Source organism: Coregonus clupeaformis, unplaced genomic scaffold, assembly GCF_020615455.1.
Source record: "Coregonus clupeaformis isolate EN_2021a unplaced genomic scaffold, ASM2061545v1 scaf0437, whole genome shotgun sequence".
NCBI classification, from domain to species: Eukaryota; Metazoa; Chordata; class Actinopteri; order Salmoniformes; family Salmonidae; genus Coregonus; species Coregonus clupeaformis.
This window is the reverse complement of record NW_025533892.1, coordinates 69,909-89,874: the sequence shown is the minus strand read 5'-3', so window position 1 is coordinate 89,874 and position 19,966 is coordinate 69,909. Positions and strand designations below refer to the sequence as shown.

Below are 19,966 nucleotides of genomic sequence, written 5' to 3'. Positions count from 1 at the left end.
CTAGGGAGTGAATTTGGTTCTTGTAGAATACGTTCCATTTTCTTCCATTTTGTTGTAGTGTTCTTAACTATGAAGTTGTTAATGTTCTTAGCTTTATCCTTTTGAAAATAGACACCTGAAAGTATTCTGGGGATGAGCATGCACATCTTCAATATGTACCCATCGTTCCTCTTCAGTACATTTAACTATATGTCACAAGTAAAAGCCTTGGGTGGCGAGTTGATACAATTCCAAGTCTGGAAAGTTAAAACCACCCTCAGACTAAGGAAGATGTAAAACTTTCCTTTTTATTCTATGAGTTTTATTTGCCCATATAAAGTCTGTTATGACTGAGTATACTTCTTTAAAGAAAGTCTTCGGTTGGGGTAAATGGTATTACAGAGAATAAGTATATAAACTTTGGGAGCCATGCCATTTCTGAAGAGGTTTTTTCTACCTGTTAGATTTAAGGGAAGATCCATTTAATTAGGTCTGCTTTCATATTCTTGAATAATGGGATAAAGTATATATATAAAATATATATATATTTGTTGTTTGTTGTCACTGAAGTATCCTAAATATTACTTTTTTTGTCCACTTAAAGGATTGCTGTAGATCATGAGTTATTCTTTTTCCCATTATTTCGTTTTTTTTAAAATGTAGAATTGTGTTTTTTCACATGAACATTTGACCTAGCAGAAGCGTTGTGTTGTTAATCGATGGACTATGGACATTGAGGTCACCTAAGATGATAAGCTGAGGGTTAATATGTAGTCTGATGGAGTGATGGGAAAGCCAGCCTTGAACCTGTAGCCAAGAACTTTGCTCACTGTCAGACAGTACCAATACAGAAGCATTATGTCCTCCTCTTCTTGATGATAGAATCTGCATTTAGAGTCTTGCTCAATACCCCAACTACAAAGCATTTTCTTTGTTGACAGAATTTTATAGAACATCTGTAACTGAAAGGCTTGAGTATGTATCTAGTGATGTTTTGTATGTGAGATTGAAGTCCACGTTAATTTTCTATTCTGAGAGTATTCAGAAAATATTTTTTAGCAAGAGGGGCATTGAGTTTTCAATATTGGTCAGGTAAATCAGGAGATCATCTGCAAATACGTTTATTTTATATTCATGTTTACCAATACTGATACCTGTTACGTTTGGGTCCTGTATCATTCTTTCTGCAAGCGGTTCAATTGCCAGTACAAACAGGAGAGGGGAGAGAAGACATCCCTGTCTTGTGCCCCTTTCTAAAGTTATTTAATCAGATATATTATTTGTATACATTTTTGCTTTAGGACATTTATATCATATTATTACATTTATTATTTCAGCTGGAAAGTTGAAAGCTTCTAAAGTTAATAGAAAAGGCCATTAAAGACGGTCGAAAGCCTTTTTGGCATCGACAGCCATTATTGATAAATCTATAGTGAACAAAAATATAAACGCAACATGTAAAGTGTTGGTCCCATGTTTCATGAGCTGAAATAAAATATCTGAGAAATGTTCCATAGGCACAAAAAGCTTATTTCTCAAATTTTGTGCACAATTTTGTTTATATCCCTGTTAGTGAGCATTTCTCCTTTGCCAAGATAATCCATCCACCTGACAGGTGTGGCATATCAAGAAGCTGATTAAACAGCATGAACATTACTCAGCTGCACCTTGTGCTGGGGACAATAAAAGGTCACTCTAAAATGTGCAGTTTTGTCACACAACACAATGCCACAGATGGCTCAAGTTGAGGGAGCGTGCAATTGGCATGCTGACTGCAGGAATGTCCACCAGAGCTGTTACCATAAGCTGCCTCCAATGTCGTTTTAGAGAATTTGGCAGTACGTCTGTATCTTTGTCTTTGAAAACTATAACTGCTTTGGCGTGTATTCATTTTGTGGGCTGTGAGGTGTTTACCAGTTTTATTTGCCATCAAGTAGTATGCTTCATTTGATTTTAACCTATAGTTGTTGGCTCTCTTCAAAAGTAAAAGATCATATTCTTGCTGAAGTTCAGATGTTTATTTTATTGAATATTAAAACATACAATATACCTGCAGTGAAGCTGATCAACATTTACATTACATTCAGTCATCTAGCAGACACTCCCATTCAGAGCGACCCACAGGAGTAACCAGGGTCAAGCACCCTGCCCCGGGGAACGTCGAACAGATCTCTAACCAAGTCAAATTTGGTGGCCAATAGGCCCAAGCTCCCAACAGCCAGGCCACCAACCATCCAAGACTCTCCAACAGGTCCCGAGAGCTGCACCTCAACCATCAGAGATCCCCCCCTGGGGAAAAACACTCTCCCTCCACTCCCCACCATCCCCCAACAACCAACAAAATGAACAAAAAGAAAAACTATGCAAAACACAGCAAGACATCAAGGACAACACAAATCTAAACAACAAGACATCAAGGACAACACAAATCTGAACATCAAGACATCAAGGATAACACAAATTTAAACATCAAGACATCAAGGACAACACAAATCGAAACAGCAAGACATCAAGGACAACACAAGTCTAAACAGCAAGACATCAAGGACAACACAAATCTAAACAGCAAGACATCAAGGACAACACAAATCTAAACAGCAAGACATCAAGAACAAATCTAAACAACAAGACATCAAGAACAAATCTAAAACAACAAGACAATATGTTTTTTCTTCTACTTTACCTTGTAAAGCTTTTTCTAAGATAGAAATTAAAGAAAAATAAATCACTAGCTCAGATTTAACGAGTATGAAATTGTCATTCCCCTAATGTACGCCTTAGAAGCATCCCATATTACAGCATACCCAGGCTTATCTTTAACCTCTCTGTCTACATAATGGTAAAGATCTTTGTTATTTCACTGATATATTTAATACATTTCGGGTATGAAGATGCGCTCTCTGTTCATTCTCCAGATTCTGTCTCTAAGTGTATTTTCTATTGGTGTAATTAAGCATGATACTGGAGAATGAAACCCAGTAAATTGTTGGAGTGCTTTTTATGAAATAAAAAGTCAATTCTTTAATAGCTTTTTAGTTTTTTTGTAGTTGGGAATAGTACATCTCCAGGTATCCTGTAGATTATTTGTAGAAATGAAAATGTTCAGCCTCTTTGGATGTGCCTTGAATCTGCCTTTTTTTATTGCTACGTCATCTAATGTATGATTTAGGTCACTTGCTATAATATTAACTCCTGCCTGGGTTTGATCTAATATTGCTTGAATTCTAGCTAGAAACACCAGATTTGCCCCAGGTGTGACATACAATGAAATCAATGTGTATTCTTCACCGCGTACGGTACAATTCAATATTAGAAAAGCGTCCGTGTGCTGGGATAAGGGAACAAGGGTGTATTCTTATTTATCAGGATGCCTGCACCTCTGCTGTTACTACAGTAGGTGGCAGCATAGGCCTGTCCAACCCAGCTACCTCTTTAAATATTAAATTTCTCATTTATTTGAAATGTAACTCTTGCAGGAAAACCACATCTGCTGACAATCTCTTTAAAGTGTTCCAGAACTATATGCTCCTCCCCCCTCCCTACCCAGAACCATATGCTCCTCCCCCCCTCCCTCCCCAGAACCATATGCTCCTCCCCCCTCCCTCCCCAGAACCATATGCTCCCCCCTCCCTCCCCAGAACCATATGCTCCTCCCCCCTCCCTCCCCAGAACCATATGCTCCCCCCTCCTCCCCAGAACCATATGCTCCCCCCTCCCTCCCCAGAACCATATGCCCCCCCCTCCCCCAGAACCATATGCTCCCCCTCCCTCCCCAGAACCATATGCTCCCCCCTCCCTCCCCAGAACCATATGCCCCCCCTCCCCAGAACCATATGCTCCCCCCCTTTCCAGAACCATAAGCTCCTCCCCCCCCCTCACCAGAACCATATGCTCCTCCCCCACCATGAAGCCTGTGCACATTCCATGTAATAAGTTGAATTTTATTGAATCAAATTGTATCGAATAAAAGTGAACGTCTGTTCCTTCTATCATTGAAAAGCCAGATAAAGCATTCTAGCACATCATATGAGGCCGGTGGGCATTCCATGGAATGTGAGTGATAGTATGAATATATAGTTATTATATACATCACATACTGTATACAGAGTGTGTGGGCATGTGGGCTGAGCAGACATTTAACAGAACACACAAGAAACTAAAAAAAGTTCTACTTTGTACTTTGTGGCGCTATGCTTTGTTATGACTGTGAAGCTCCAACTCCTCTCCTCATGTAGCAACAACCTGGATGATGCATTGGAGAAAAAAAAAAAGGTTGATTCTGGGAGCCATCTTGTTTCAGGAGCCAAAGGTGATTGGACTCTCCTCAAACAGGTCCTCCCAGTAGACAATCCCAGTATATCACAGCGTTCCGGTTCTGTTGGGTTGAGTAGCGTGGTGTTCCTGTTCTGTTGGGTTGAGTAGCGTGGTGTTCCTGTTCTGTTGGGTTGAGTAGCGTGGTGTTCCTGTTCTGTTGGGTTGAGTAGCGTGGCGTTCCGGTTCTGTTGGGTTGAGTAGCGTGGTGTTCCGGTTCTGTTGGGTTGAGTAGCGTGGTGTTCCTGTTCTGTTGGGTTGAGTAGCGTGGTGTTCCTGTTCTGTTGGGTTGAGTAGCGTGGTGTTCCGGTTCTGTTGGGTTGAGTAGCGTGGTGTTCCGGTTCTGTTGGGTTGAGTAGCGTGGTGTTCCTGTTCTGTTGGGTTGAGTAGCGTGGTGTTCCTGTTCTGTTGGGTTGAGTAGCGTGGTGTTCCTGTTCTGTTGGGTTGAGTAGCGTGGTGTTCCTGTTCTGTTGGGTTGAGTAGCGTGGTGTTCCTGTTCTGTTGGGTTGAGTAGCGTGGTGTTCCTGTTCTGTTGGGTTGAGTAGCGTGGTGTTCCTGTTCTGTTGGGTTGAGTAGCGTGGTGTTCCTGTTCTGTTGGGTTGAGTAGCGTGGTGTTCCTGTTCTGTTGGGTTGAGTAGCGTGGTGTTCCTGTTCTGTTGGGCTGAGTAGCGTGGTGTTCCTGTTCTGTTGGGTTGAGTAGCGTGGTGTTCCTGTTCTGTTGGGTTGAGTAGCGTGGTGTTCCTGTTCTGTTGGGCTGAGTAGCGTGGTGTTCCTGTTCTGTTGGGTTGAGTAGCGTGGTGTTCCTGTTCTGTTGGGTTGAGTAGCGTGTCGTTGTGTACGATCAGAGTAGGACTGAAGACGTTGTGAGGTGGTGCCGCCCGTGCAATCAGGTTGTTACCGCTACGGGGCAGAAGACGGTATACGGCGACGAGTCCACGGTGTGCTGTGCAGTGGCGCGCGTCCTCACGGTGGTGTGCTGTGCTGGCGATCAGGGCATTACCCGTGGGCAGCGGGAGCTGAAGACTGTATGGTAATGTTCTATAAGGATCTCGGTGAAGATGTTGAGCGGCGTCAGAGCTGTCAGAGAGACAGAGCCCTGAGAAGGCCAGGACAGATTGACACCAAACACACAGGCCAGGTTGGAGGGAGACATCTTGTTGACGATACTGTGCTGAGAGACCTGGAGGAGGAGGGAGGGAGGGAAAGAGGGAGGGAGGGAGGAGAGAGGAGAGAGAGAGGGAGGGAGGGAGGAGAGAGGAGAGAGAGAGAGAGAGTCTTTACACTTGATCACGACTAAATAGAGTCCATGCCATTCAACCTGTCAGAAAGAGCCCAAAGTAAGATCATGACTCAACAGACTGAATGCCATTCAACCTGTCAGAAAGAGCCCAAAGTAAGATCATGACTCAACAGAGTGAATGCCATTCAACCTAGCCCACATATAAAAAAAGGCAACATCCTAATGATCTGTATCATAACAGGTGGTTTTACATGACAACAGAAGACCTGTTAATCCAGGAATGTGTTTTACACACTACATGGCGGAACATTTGATCAACAGTATGGAGCAGGTAGAGTGGAGTAGTGAGGTGCTGCAGATAGCCAGGTGTAGAGTCAGGTAGAGTGGAGTAGTGAGGTGCTGCAGATAGCCAGGTGTAGAGTCAGGTAGAGTGGAGTAGTGAGGTGCTGCAGATAGCCAGGTGTAGAGTCAGGTAGAGTGGAGTAGTGAGGTGCTGCAGATAGCCAGGTGTAGAGTCAGGTAGAGTGGAGTAGTGAGGTGCTGCAGATAGCCAGGTGTAGAGTCAGGTAGAGTGGAGTAGTGAGGTGCTGCAGATAGCCAGGTGTAGAGTCAGGTAGAGTGGAGTAGTGAGGTGCTGCAGATAGCCAGGTGTAGAGTCAGGTAGAGTGGAGTAGTGAGGTGCTGCAGATAGCCAGGTGTAGAGTCAGGTAGAGTGGAGTAGTGAGGTGCTGCAGATAGCCAGGTGTAGAGTCAGGTAGAGTGGAGTAGTGAGGTGCTGCAGATAGCCAGGTGTAGAGTCAGGTAGAGTGGAGTAGTGAGGTGCTGCAGATAGCCAGGTGTAGAGTCAGGTAGAGTGGAGTAGTGAGGTGCTGCAGATAGCCAGGTGTAGAGTCAGGTAGAGTGGAGTAGTGAGGTGCTGCAGATAGCCAGGTGTAGAGCCAGGTAGAGTGGAGTAGTGAGGTGCTGCAGATAGCCAGGTGTAGAGTCAGGTAGAGTGGAGTAGTGAGGTGCTGCAGATAGCCAGGTGTAGAGCCAGGTAGAGTGGAGTAGTGAGGTGCTGCAGATGGCCAGGTGTAGAGTCAGGTAGAGTGGAGTAGTGAGGTGCTGCAGATAGCCAGGTGTAGAGTCAGGTAGAGTGGAGTAGTGAGGTGCTGCAGATAGCCAGGTGTAGAGTCAGGTAGAGTGGAGTAGTGAGGTGCTGCAGATAGCCAGGTGTAGAGTCAGGTAGAGTGGAGTAGTGAGGTGCTGCAGATAGCCAGGTGTAGAGCCAGGTAGAGTGGAGTAGTGAGGTGCTGCAGATAGCCAGGTGTAGAGTCAGGTAGAGTGGAGTAGTGAGGTGCTGCAGATAGCCAGGTGTAGAGTCAGGTAGAGTGGAGTAGTGAGGTGCTGCAGATAGCCAGGTGTAGAGTCAGGTAGAGTGGAGTAGTGAGGTGCTGCAGATAGCCAGGTGTAGAGTCAGGTAGAGTGGAGTAGTGAGGTGCTGCAGATAGCCAGGTATAGAGTCAGGTAGAGTGGAGTAGTGATGTGCTGCAGATAGCCAGGTGTAGAGTCAGGTAGAGTGGAGTAGTGAGGTGCTGCAGATAGCCAGGTGTAGAGTCAGGTAGAGTGGAGTAGTGAGGTGCTGCAGATAGCCAGGTGTAGAGTCAGGTAGAGTGGAGTAGTGAGGTGCTGCAGATGGCCAGGTGTAGAGTCAGGTAGAGTGGAGTAGTGAGGTGCTGCAGATAGCCAGGTGTAGAGTCAGGTAGAGTGGAGTAGTGAGGTGCTGCAGATAGCCAGGTGTAGAGTCAGGTAGAGTGGAGTAGTGAGGTGCTGCAGATAGCCAGGTGTAGAGTCTCTCCTCTGACAACCAGCCTCCTGTCAGCCCGGTCTGACAACCAGTCTCCTGTCAGCCCGGTCTGATAACCAGTCTAACAGCACCCAGGAGAGATCTGACTAGACTATACAGTCCAATACAGTCTCACCATATTAACCTCCACTGGGGGTTACAGACAAGCAGCATTATATTAACATCACCATGCTAAATAAAGGGAATGGGAAGTGAATGTGAAGTCTCAGAGCGTGAAGATCAGCATTAGTCTGCTGGAGAACGTTATACATAGCCCGGTTAAACCAGACACCGGTGACAGCAGCATCCAGGCTATGCTATAGAACCCAGAGGCATTATGGGAAGTGAATGTGAAGTCTCAGAGCGTGAAGATCAGCATTAGTCTCCTGGAGAACGTTATACATAGCCCGGTTAAACCAGACACCGGTGACAGCAGCATCCAGGCTATGCTATAGAACCCAGAGGCATTATGGGAAGTGAATGTGAAGTCTCAGAGCGTGAAGATCAGCATTAGTCTGCTGGAGAACGTTATACATAGCCCGGTTAAACCAGACACCGGTGACAGCAGCATCCAGGCTATGCTATAGAACCCAGAGGCATTATGGGAAGTGAATGTGAAGTCTCAGAGCGTGAAGATCAGCATTAGTCTGCTGGAGAACGTTATACATAGCCTGGTTAAACCAGACACCGGTGACAGCAGCATCCAGGCTATGCTATAGAACCCAGAGGCATTATGGGAAGTGAATGTGAAGTCTCAGAGCGTGAAGATCAGCATTAGTCTGCTGGAGAACGTTATACATAGCCCGGTTAAACCAGACACCGGTGACAGCAGCATCCAGGCTATGCTATAGAACCCAGAGGCATTATGGGAAGTGAATGTGAAGTCTCAGAGCGTGAAGATCAGCATTAGTCTGCTGGAGAACGTTATACATAGCCTGGTTAAACCAGACACCGGTGACAGCAGCATCCAGGCTATGCTATAGAACCCAGAGGCATTATGGGAAGTGAATGTGAAGTCTCAGAGCGTGAAGATCAGCATTAGTCTCCTGGAGAACGTTATACATAGCCCGGTTAAACCAGACACCGGTGACAGCAGCATCCAGGCTATGCTATAGAACCCAGAGGCATTATGGGAAGTGAATGTGAAGTCTCAGAGCGTGAAGATCAGCATTAGTCTCCTGGAGAACGTTATACATAGCCCGGTTAAACCAGACACCGGTGACAGCAGCATCCAGGCTATGCTATAGAACCCAGAGGCATTATGGGAAGTGAATGTGAAGTCTCAGAGCGTGAAGATCAGCATTAGTCTGCTGGAGAACGTTATACATAGCCCGGTTAAACCAGACACCGGTGACAGCAGCATCCAGGCTATGCTATAGAACCCAGAGGCATTATGGGAAGTGAATGTGAAATCTCAGAGCGTGAAGATCAGCATTAGTCTGCTGGAGAACGTTATACATAGCCCGGTTAAACCAGACACCGGTGACAGCAGCATCCAGGCTATGCTATAGAACCCAGAGGCATTATGGGAAGTGAATGTGAAGTCTCAGAGCGTGAAGATCAGCATTAGTCTGCTGGAGAACGTTATACACAGCCCGGTTAAACCAGACACCGGTGACAGCAGCATCCAGGCTATGCTATAGAACCCAGAGGCATTATGGGAAGTGAATGTGAAGTCTCAGAGCGTGAAGATCAGCATTAGTCTGCTGGAGAACGTTATACATAGCCCGGTTAAACCAGACACCGGTGACAGCAGCATCCAGGCTATGCTATAGAACCCAGAGGCATTATGGGAAGTGAATGTGAAGTCTCAGAGCGTGAAGATCAGCATTAGTCTGCTGGAGAACGTTATACACAGCCCGGTTAAACCAGACACCGGTGACAGCAGCATCCAGGCTATGCTATAGAACCCAGAGGCATTATGGGAAGTGAATGTGAAGTCTCAGAGCGTGAAGATCAGCATTAGTCTGCTGGAGAACGTTATACATAGCCTGGTTAAACCAGACACCGGTGACAGCAGCATCCAGGCTATGCTATAGAACCCAGAGGCATTATGGGAAGTGAATGTGAAGTCTCAGAGCGTGAAGATCAGCATTAAACCAAACACCGGTGACAGCAGCATCCAGGCTATTTATTTATTTCACCTTTATTTAACCAGGTAAGCCAGTTGAGAACAAGTTCTCATTTACAACAGAGGCATTATTAAACGATGGAATCGGTTTTAATTGGCGTAGAGATGACAGTGATATCCTACTGTACACAGTCATCACGTTATTAGCTGTCTCCTGGGAAAGCCGTAGTTAAGTCAGCCATATGGAAACGGTTGATTCGTCTAGGGATCGGCGTACTAACGTCAACATCATCTAGAAAGGCAGCATCATGTAGTGAACTAATCTAACTTGGAATATGATGAGTCCTTACGATCTGGATCAGAGCAAGACCTCATCCCAAAATGGCACCCTATTCCCTATGAGCCCTGGTCAAAAGTAGGGCACTATATAGGGAATAGGGTGCCATTCTCTGGTCTAAAGTAGTGCACTATATAGGGAATAGGGTGCCATTCTCTGGTCTAAAGTAGTGCACTATATAGGGAATAGGGTGCCATTCTCTGGTCTAAAGTAGTGCACTATATAGGGAATAGGGTGCCATTCTCTGGTCTAAAGTAGTGCACTATATAGGGAATAGGGTGCCATTCTCTGGTCTAAAGTAGTGCACTATATAGGGAATAGGGTGCCATTCTCTGGTCTAAAGTAGTGCACTATATAGGGAATAGGGTGCCATTCTCTGGTCTAAAGTAGTGCACTATATAGGGAATAGGGTGCCATTCTCTGGTCTAAAGTAGTGCACTATATAGGGAATAGGGTGCCATTCTCTGGTCTAAAGTAGTGCACTACATAGGGAATAGGGTGCCATTCTCTGGTCTAAAGTAGTGCACTATATAGGGAATAGGGTGCCATTCTCTGGTCTAAAGTAGGGCACTATATAGGGAATAGGGTGCCATTCTCTGGTCTAAAGTAGTGCACTATATAGGGAATAGGGTGCCATTCTCTGGTCTAAAGTAGTGTACTATATAGGGAATAGGGTACTATTCTCTGGTCTAAGGTAGTGCACTATATAGGGAATAGGGTGCCATTCTCTGGTCTAAAGTAGTGCACTATATAGGGAATAGGGTGCCATTCTCTGGTCTAAAGTAGTGCACTATATAGGGAATAGGGTGCCATTCTCTGGTGTAAAGTAGTGCACTACATAGGGAATAGGGTGCCATTCTCTGGTCTAAAGTAGTGCACTACATAGGGAATAGGGTGCCATTCTCTGGTCAAAGTAGTGCACTATATAGGGAATAGGGTGCCATTCTCTGGTCTAAAGTAGTGCACTATATAGGGAATAGGGTGCCATTCTCTGGTCTAAAGTAGTGCACTATATAGGGAATAGGGTGCCATTCTCTGGTCTAAAGTAGTGCACTATATAGGGAATAGGGGGCCATTTGGGACACATCCCCAGTCTTCCTGTCTGAGGCCTTGTGGGTTAGTTCTGGATATGGTTAGTTAGTTAAGGTCAGTGTGCATGTGAATGTAGAGGGGGTTTCTACAATTGAAACCTAAGCATTTCCCATGGGACAAAGGGGAAGTGGGTTTGATGTTTTTCAACAGTGGCATATTATTATAGTGGTCTGTTTCTGTTGGTCAGTGCTTTTCTAAAATGTCTACACGGCATTCATATACAGTGAGGGGAAAAAAGTATTTGATCCCCTGATGATTTTGTACTTTTGCCCACTGACAAAGAAATGATCAGTCTATACATTTTAATGGCAGGTTTATTTGAACAGTGAGAGACAGAATAACAACAAAAAAATCCAGAAAAACGCATGTCAGAAATGTTATAAATTGATTAGCATTTTAATGAGGGAAATAAGTATTTGACCCCCTCTCAATTAGAAAGATTTCTGGCTCCCAGGTGTCTTTTATACAGGTAACAAACTGAGATTAGGAGCACACTCTTAAAGGGAGTGCTCCTAATCTCAGCTTGTTACCTGTATAAAAGACACCTGTCCACAGAAGCAATCAATCAATCAGATTCTAAACTCTCCACCATGGCCAAGACCAAAGAGCTCTCCAAGGATGTCAGGGACAAGATTGTAAACCTACACAAGGCTGGAATGGGCTACAAGACCCATTGGTGTGTGGTGGGGTGCGGTGCGCTGTGCTGTGCGGTGCTGTGCGGTGCTGTGCTGTGCGGTGCTGTGCGGTGCTGTGCTGTGCGGTGGTGTGTGGTGTGCGGTGCTGTGCTGTGCTGTGCGGTGCTGTGCTGTGCTGTGCGGTGCTGTGCGGTGCTGTGCTGTGCTGTGCTGTGCGGTGGTGTGTGGTGTGTGGTGCGGTGCTGTGCGGTGCTGTGCTGTGCGGTGCTGTGCGGTGCTGTGCTGTGCGGTGCTGTGCGGTGCTGTGCTGTGCGGTGGTGTGTGGTGTGTGGTGCGGTGCGGTGCTGTGCTGTGCGGTGGTGTGTCATGTTGTGTGGTGTTCTTACTATGTTCAGGAAACAGAGCAGGTACTTCAACACCATGTAGTTGTGTTCTGGTAGATTCTCTAGGATGTGTTTACATGCTGTCACTCGTAGACTGCTCTCCACTCCTGGAACAGAAAGCAGCACGTTGACGTTCTCTTCTCAGTTCGGTTATAGACAGGGTCACCACGGCCTGTTTCATATGTGACCCGATTCAGGACTACAGTAGGGCCGTTGGATGTTTATATTGATGCAGGATCCTACTTCACAGTAGGGCCGGAGGCAGCAAAGCATCCCCAAACCATCACACCGCCACCACCATGCTTCACCTCATACCAAACGGTCAAGCACGGCGGCGGTAGTGTGACGGTTTGGGGATGCTTTGCTGCATTTTTACCGGACCCGTCTCCTACGTGCCACAACACCGCGGCGCGTTAGCCTGCTGAGCTAAAGACTCGGCGTGCGCATGCACTTACGGACTATGTCCTGTATCTGGTGGTAGAGGGGGAAGGTGAGCAGGGGCTCAGGTAGCTCTCTGAGGAAGGTCTTCAGGATGACAGCAGGAACATGGACGTCCCCATACTGCTGGAACACCACTGGTTTCCCTGAGGAGAAGAGAGCAGGACAAGAACGTTATAGTCTATACAGAGGATACCTTCTACAGACTGACTGAGCAGCTAAAACCTGGACAACACATACAGAGACCTTCTACAGACTGACTGAGCTGCTAAAACCTGGACAACACATACAGAGACCTTCTACAGACTGACTGAGCTGCTAAAACCTGGACAACACATACAGAGACCTTCTACAGACTGACTGAGCTGCTAAAACCTGGACAACACATACAGAGACCTTCTACAGACTGACTGAGCAGATAAAACCTGGACAACACATACAGAGACCTTCTACAGACTGACTGAGCTGCTAAAACCTGGACAACACATACAGAGACCTTCTACAGACTGACTGAGCAGCTAAAACCTGGACAACACATACAGAGGAGACCTTCTACAGACTGACTGAGCAGCTAAAACCTGGACAACACATACAGAGACCTTCTACAGACTGACTGAGCTGCTAAAACCTGGACAACACATACAGAGACCTTCTACAGACTGACTGAGCAGCTAAAACCTGGACAACACATACAGAGGAGACCTTCTACAGACTGACTGAGCTGCTAAAACCTGGACAACACATACAGAGGAGACCTTCTACAGACTGACTGAGCAGCTAAAACCTGGACAACACATACAGAGGAGACCTTCTACAGACTGACTGAGCTGCTAAAACCTGGACAACACATACAGAGACCTTCTACAGACTGACTGAGCAGCTAAAACCTGGACAACACATACAGAGACCTTCTACAGACTGACTGAGCAGCTAAAACCTGGACAACACATACAGAGACCTTCTACAGACTGACTGAGCAGCTAAAACCTGGACAACACATACAGAGACCTTCTACAGACTGACTGAGCAGCTAAAAGCTGGACAACACATACAGAGACCTTCTACAGACTGACTGAGCTGCTAAAACCTGGACAACACATACAGAGACCTTCTACAGACTGACTGAGCTGCTAAAACCTGGACAACACATACAGAGACCTTCTACAGACTGACTGAGCTGCTAAAACCTGGACAACACATACAGAGACCTTCTACAGACTGACTGAGCAGCTAAAACCTGGACAACAAATTGATCATATGACTGATGGTGGCCAATGGACTTCTTTATCAATACTGAACACACAGGATGTCTGTCTGTCTGAGTCCAGAGTAAAACGTTTCCATGGACAACCCTGACGCAAATGCTACATTCAAAGTATTGGAATTGAATCATTGATTGTTATAATTGTTATGTTTTCTACAAATTAGCCGATACAAATCTTTCTCTGGCAAAACACATGTACTGGATCTAGCATATGATTGATTATTTAGGTTGATTGATTATACATGTTCTCAGAAAGTAAGTGGTTTGACTAATGGAAACTTGGCCTGCTGCAGTCAGAAGTCAGGGGTGACATGGGGCTGTGGTGCGATGGCATCTGAGGCAGAGGAGATAGAGGTTGATCTGGATTATTATTGATCTCTGCTTCCTGGTAGTGAGAGATAAAAGCCCTGCCTCTGGCCCTGGGAGACCCCGCTCCGCCCTGCCCCTGGGAGACCCCGCTCCGCCCTGCCTCTGGCCCTGGGAGACCCCGCTCCGCCCTGCTGCTGGCCCTGGGAGACCCCGCTCCGCTCCGCCCTGCCCCTGGGAGACCCCGCTCCGCCCTGCCTCTGGCCCTGGGAGACCCCGCTCCGCCCTGCTGCTGGCCCTGGGAGACCCCGCTCCGCTCCGCCCTGCACCTGGGAGACCCCGCTCCGCCCTGCCTCTGGCCCTGGGAGACCCCGCTCAGCACTGCCCCTGGCCCTGGGAGACCCCGCTCCGCCCTGCTGCTGGCCCTGGGAGACCCCGCTCCGCTCCGCCCTGCCCCTGGGAGACCCCGCTCCGCCCTGCCTCTGGCCCTGGGAGACCCCGCTCCGCCCTGCCCCTGGCCCTGGGAGACCCCGCTCCGCCCTGCCCCTGAGAGACCCCGCTCCGCCCTGCCCCGCCCTTGGGAGACCCCGCTCCGCCCTGGCCCTGGGAGACCCCGCTCCACCCTGCCCCTGGGAGACCCTGCTCTGCCCTGCCCCTGCGAGACCCCGCTCCACCATACCCCATGGGAGACCCCGCTCGGCCCTGCCCCTGGTAGACCCCGCTCCACCATACCCCATGGGAGACCCCGCTCCGCCCTGCCCCTGGCCCTGGGAGACCCCGCTCCGCCCTGCCCCTGGCCCTGGGAGACCCCGCTCCACCCTGCCCCTGGGAGACCCCGCTCGGCCCTGCCCCTGGTAGACCCCGCTCCACCATACCCCATGGGAGACCCCGCTCCACCCTGCCCCTGGGAGACCCCGCTCCACCCTGCCCCTGGGAGACCCCGCTCCGCCCTGCCCCTGGGAGACCCCGCTCCGCCCTGCCCCTGGCCCTGGGAGACCCCGCTCCACCCTGCCCCTGGGAGACCCCGCTCCACCCTGCCCCTGGTAGACCCCGCTCCACCATACCCCATGGGAGACCCCGCTCCGCCCTGCCCCTGGCCCTGGGAGACCCCGCTCCGCCCTGCCCCTGGGAGACCCCGCTCCGCCCTGCCTCTGCCCCTGGGAGACCCCGCTCCGCCCTGCCTCTGCCCCTGGGAGACCCTGCTCCGCCCTGCCTCTGCCCCTGGGAGACCCTGCTCCGCCCTGCCTCTGCCCCTGGGAGACCCCGCTCCACCCTGCCCCTGCCCATGGGAGACCCCGCTCCACCCTGCCCCTGGGAGACCCCGCTCAGCACTGCCGCGGCTCAGAGATCTAGCTCCTCTCCCCCTGGTTAAAGAGCTTATAAAGGTTATTATGGATGTTATAGAGATCCATCTCACCCTGGTTGTAGAGGTTATAAAGGTTATTATGGATGTTATAGAGGTTCCATCTCCCCCTGGTTATAGAGGTTATAAAGGTTATTATGGATGTTATAGAGGTTCCATCTCACCCTGGTTATAGAGGTTATAAAGGTTATTATGGATGTTATAGAGGTTCCATCTCCCCCTGGTTATAGAGGTTATAAAGGTTATTATGGATGTTATAGAGGTTCCATCTCACCCTGGTTATAGAGGTTATAAAGGTTATTATGGATGTTATAGAGGTTCCATCTCACCCTGGTTAAAGAGGTTATAAAGGTTATTACGGATGTTATAGAGGTTCCATCTCACCCTGGTTAAAGATGTTATAAAGGTTATTACGGATGTTATAGAGGTTCCATCTCCCCCTGGTTATAGAGGTTATAAAGGTTATTATGGATGTTATAGAGGTTCCATCTCACCCTGGTTATAGAGGTTATAAAGGTTATTATGGATGTTATAGAGGTTCCATCTCACCCTGGTTAAAGAGGTTATAAAGGTTATTACGGATGTTATAGAGGTTCCATCTCACCCTGGTTAAAGAGGTTATAAAGGCTATTACGGATGTTATAGAGGTTCCATCTCACCCTGGTTATAGAGGTTATAAAGGTTATTATGGATGTTATAGAGGTTCCATCTCACCCTGGTTGTAGAGCTTCTGGACGTCTTTGATGAGCTGAACCCGAGCTGACCTCCTGAAGATACCTTCTGTCTGGAGGCCTGAGGAGAGGGAGGGAGGGACTAACAGGCTTAAACTACTATTACTGTAGAGGTCTTCTTGTCCCTGATAGATCCAAGTTTCTACCTTCTTACCGTTGTCTTTGAGATAAGACACAGTCTGGGACATCACAGGAGGAATCATCACACCCTGGTTCTTCCCACGAATACTGGAAACAGGACACTTTAAATTCAGTATGCATGCATTATGGTAAATCATATTAGTTGGCATAAACATTGGACCAAAATAAAAATCCTCACTATTGCAGGCTGACTCCAAACTGCTGAGTGGGGAGAGGAGGTCTGGGGGGAGGAGTCTTAGATGAGGGGTGCAGACCTCCCTTCTGGGCCACCTGCAGCCTCTCATCATGGCTGGAGTAAATACATAGACATATATGTTACATACATGACTACAGTACAGTCCCTCCATGGTTACATACATGACTACAGTCCCTCCATGGTTACATACATGACTACAGTCCCTCCATGGTTACATACATGACTACAGTCCCTCCATGGTTACATACATGACTACAGTCCCTCCGTGGTTACATACATGACTACAGTCCCTCCATGGTTACATACATGACTACAGTCCCTCCATGGTTACATACATGACTACAGTCCCTCCGTGGTTACATACATGACTACAGTCCCTCCGTGGTTACATACATGACTACAGTCCCTCTGGTTGGTTGGATACATGACTACAGTACATTTACATTTGTCATTTAGCAGACGCTCTTATCCAGAGCGACTTACACATTGGTGCATTCACCTTATGATAGCCAGTGGGATAACCACTTTACAATATATCACTTTTTTTTTTTTTTGGGGGTAGAAGGATTACTTTATCCTATCCCAGGTATTCCTTAAAGAGGTGGGGTTTCAAGTGTCTCCGGAAGGTGGTGAGTGACTCCGCTGTCCTGGCGTCGTGAGGGAGCTTGTTCCACCATTGGGGTGCCAGAGCAGCGAACAGTTTTGACTGGGCTGAGCGGGAACTATGCTTCCGCAGAGGTAGGGGAGCCAGCAGGCCAGAGGTGGATGAACGTAGTGCCCTCGTTTGGGTGTAGGGACTGATCAGAGCCTGAAGGTACGGAGGTGCCGTTCCCCTCACAGCTCCGTAGGCAAGCACCATGGTCTTGTAGCAGATGCGGGCTTCAACTGGAAGCCAGTGGAGTGTGTGGCGGAGCGGGGTGACGTGAGAGAACTTGGGAAGGTTGAACACCAGACGGGCTGCAGCGTTCTGGATGAGTTGTAGGGGTTTAATGGCACAGGCAGGGAGCCCAGCCAACAGCGAGTTGCAGTAATCCAGACGGGAGATGACAAGTGCCTGGATTAGGACCTGTGTCGCTTCCTGTGTAAGGCAGGGTCGTACTCTGCGAATGTTGTAGAGCATGAACCTACAGGATCGGGTCACCACCTTGATGTTAGCGGAGAACGACAGGGTGTTGTCCAGGGTCACGCCAAGGTTCTTTGCACTCTGGGAGGAGGACACAACGGAGTTGTCAACCGTGATGGCGAGATCATGGAACGGGCAGTCCTTCCCCGGGAGGAAGAGCAGCTCCGTCTTGCCGAGGTTCAGCTTGAGGTGGTGATCCGTCATCCAAACTGATACCTCAACCAGTACCTCCGCGGTTGGTTGGATACATCAATACAAACATTGTCCAGTCCTCAATGTTAAGTCAGAGCCATCATATCATTATCAGACACTACTGATATTTTGTAGCGTTCAAATCTGAAATGTGCAGTGAACCTAAAAAAAAAGGTACAGACGGCTCTTTTTTCATGAATGTCTGGGGGGACTACAGAGAATATGTAGTGTAAAACAGACATGCCTCTACAACACGGAATCAGTAAGTTACACCCGGATACTATTGAGGTCTTCACAACTGAGACAAGTCTGAAATGTGCAGTGGATCTAAAAAGATACAGACGGCTCTTCTTTCATTCTGAGGGTTAATAACTAAAACCCAACCCATTCTCACACCCTCCTGTGGTTCTACATGCAAAGACCTGGCCTGCGTCCCAAACAGAATACAGCCAGTCAGTTAGCGGTGTGTGTCTTAGTCCTTTAGAGTTAGAGCAAACATCCACAGTCCTTATAATCAAACAGATAAGAGGTTCTTCGGGCTAATGATTATTCACAGCTGTCTTCACTACTGAAAAAGGCTCAAACTCTGCTGATATCAAGCTACTGAGTAGCTACATATTGGTTTTTAATCACATTATCTGGAGAACAAAGAGTTGTGGTGTCCATTACTGGACGTTACAGGAAAGCCCCGTACAAACCGCCGCCATAGATTTTTCAACTTGGAGATTTCTCAATTCGGGTAAAGAAGTAACTTATATATGTATGTGTCCAGTTGCAGGTGGGTCATTTGAATTTAGAAAATGCTCAGTTATTAAAATAAATCAATTTTCTCCTCCATGAAGTAATCCAACAATGTGTACGCCGCCATCTTGTCTATTTCAAATCTTCTCTCATTGATGGAGACCGGCGTCTGTCATCATGACATGCAGCACTTTGGGGTGGACCCACCTGTCTACATCAATGACAGAAGACTTGAAATAGACAAGATGGCGGCGTACACATTGTTGGATTACTTCATGGAGGAGAAAATTGATTTATTTTAATAACGGAGCTTTGCCAGGTAGTTAGGGTTAAGGTCAGGGGTCAGGGTAAGGTAGTGGTATAGAGGTGTAACCTACCTGAGGACATCAGGTGGGATGAGAAGCTGATCACAGGTCAGGTGGTCTCGGAGCTCTGCCAGGTAGTTAGGGTTAAGGTCAGGGGTCAGGGTAAGGTAGTGGTATAGAGGTGTAACCTACCTGAGGACATCAGGTGGGATGAGAAGCTGATCACAGTTCAGGTGGTCTCTGAGCTCTGCCAGGTAGTTAGGGTTAAGGTCAGGGGTCAGGGTAAGGTAGTGGTATAGAGGTGTAACCTACCTGAGGACATCAGGTGGGATGAGAAGCTGATCACAGGTCAGGTGGTCTCTGAGCTCTGCCAGGTAGTTAGGGTTAAGGTCAGGGGTCAGGGTAAGGTAGTGGTATAGAGGTGTAACCTACCTGAGGACATCAGGTGGGATGAGAAGCTGATCACAGGTCAGGTGGTCTCGGAGCTCTGCCAGGTAGTTAGGGTTAAGGTCAGGGGTCAGGGTAAGGTAGTGGTATAGAGGTGTAACCTACCTGAGGACATCAGGTGGGATGAGAAGCTGATCACAGGTCAGGTGGTCTCTGAGCTCTGCCAGGTAGTTAGGGTTAAGGTCAGGGGTCAGGGTAAGGTGGTGGTATAGAGGTGTAACCTACCTGAGGACATCAGGTGGGATGAGAAGCTGATCACAGTTCAGGTGGTCTCTGAGCTCTGCCAGGTAGTTAGGGTTAAGGTCAGGGGTCAGGGTAAGGTAGTGGTATAGAGGTGTAACCTACCTGAGGACATCAGGTGGGATGAGAAGCTGATCACAGGTCAGGTGGTCTCTGAGCTCTGCCAGGTAGTTAGGGTTAAGGTCAGGGGTCAGGGTAAGGTAGTGGTATAGAGGTGTAACCTACCTGAGGACATCAGGTGGGATGAGAAGCTGATCACAGTTCAGGTGGTCTCTGAGCTCTGCCAGGTAGTTAGGGTTAAGGTCAGGGGTCAGGGTAAGGTGGTGGTATAGAGGTGTAACCTACCTGAGGACATCAGGTGGGATGAGAAGCTGATCACAGTTCAGGTGGTCTCTGAGCTCTGCCAGGTAGTTAGGGTTAAGGTCAGGGGTCAGGGTAAGGTGGTGGTATAGAGGTGTAACCTACCTGAGGACATCAGGTGGGATGAGAAGCTGATCACAGTTCAGGTGGTCTCTGAGCTCTGCCAGGTAGTTCACATAGATCAGCTTCTTACCAAACTTGTGACTAAACAGGAAGAACAGTGTTAGAAAGGGGTCAGTCATTATT

General features: G+C 47.9%; 1 protein-coding gene across 1 annotated transcript in view; it reads right to left on the bottom strand.

Annotated features, from left to right (window-relative positions):
• Positions 1 to 3,899: 3,899 nt before the first annotated feature.
• The window catches only part of LOC121565164 (rho GTPase-activating protein 8-like), a 49,594-nt gene continuing 33,527 nt past the window's right edge, over positions 3,900 to 19,966 (bottom strand). Inside the window, exons 8-14 of the mRNA XM_045215407.1 lie at positions 19,826 to 19,924; positions 16,295 to 16,405; positions 16,130 to 16,203; positions 15,959 to 16,036; positions 12,329 to 12,457; positions 11,877 to 11,980; positions 3,900 to 5,470 (exon numbers count right to left, since the gene is read on the bottom strand). Coding sequence (XP_045071342.1) covers positions 5,279 to 5,470; positions 11,877 to 11,980; positions 12,329 to 12,457; positions 15,959 to 16,036; positions 16,130 to 16,203; positions 16,295 to 16,405; positions 19,826 to 19,924 — 787 coding nt within the window. The 3' untranslated portion in view covers positions 3,900 to 5,278. The remainder of the gene's footprint in view (positions 5,471 to 11,876; positions 11,981 to 12,328; positions 12,458 to 15,958; positions 16,037 to 16,129; positions 16,204 to 16,294; positions 16,406 to 19,825; positions 19,925 to 19,966) is intronic.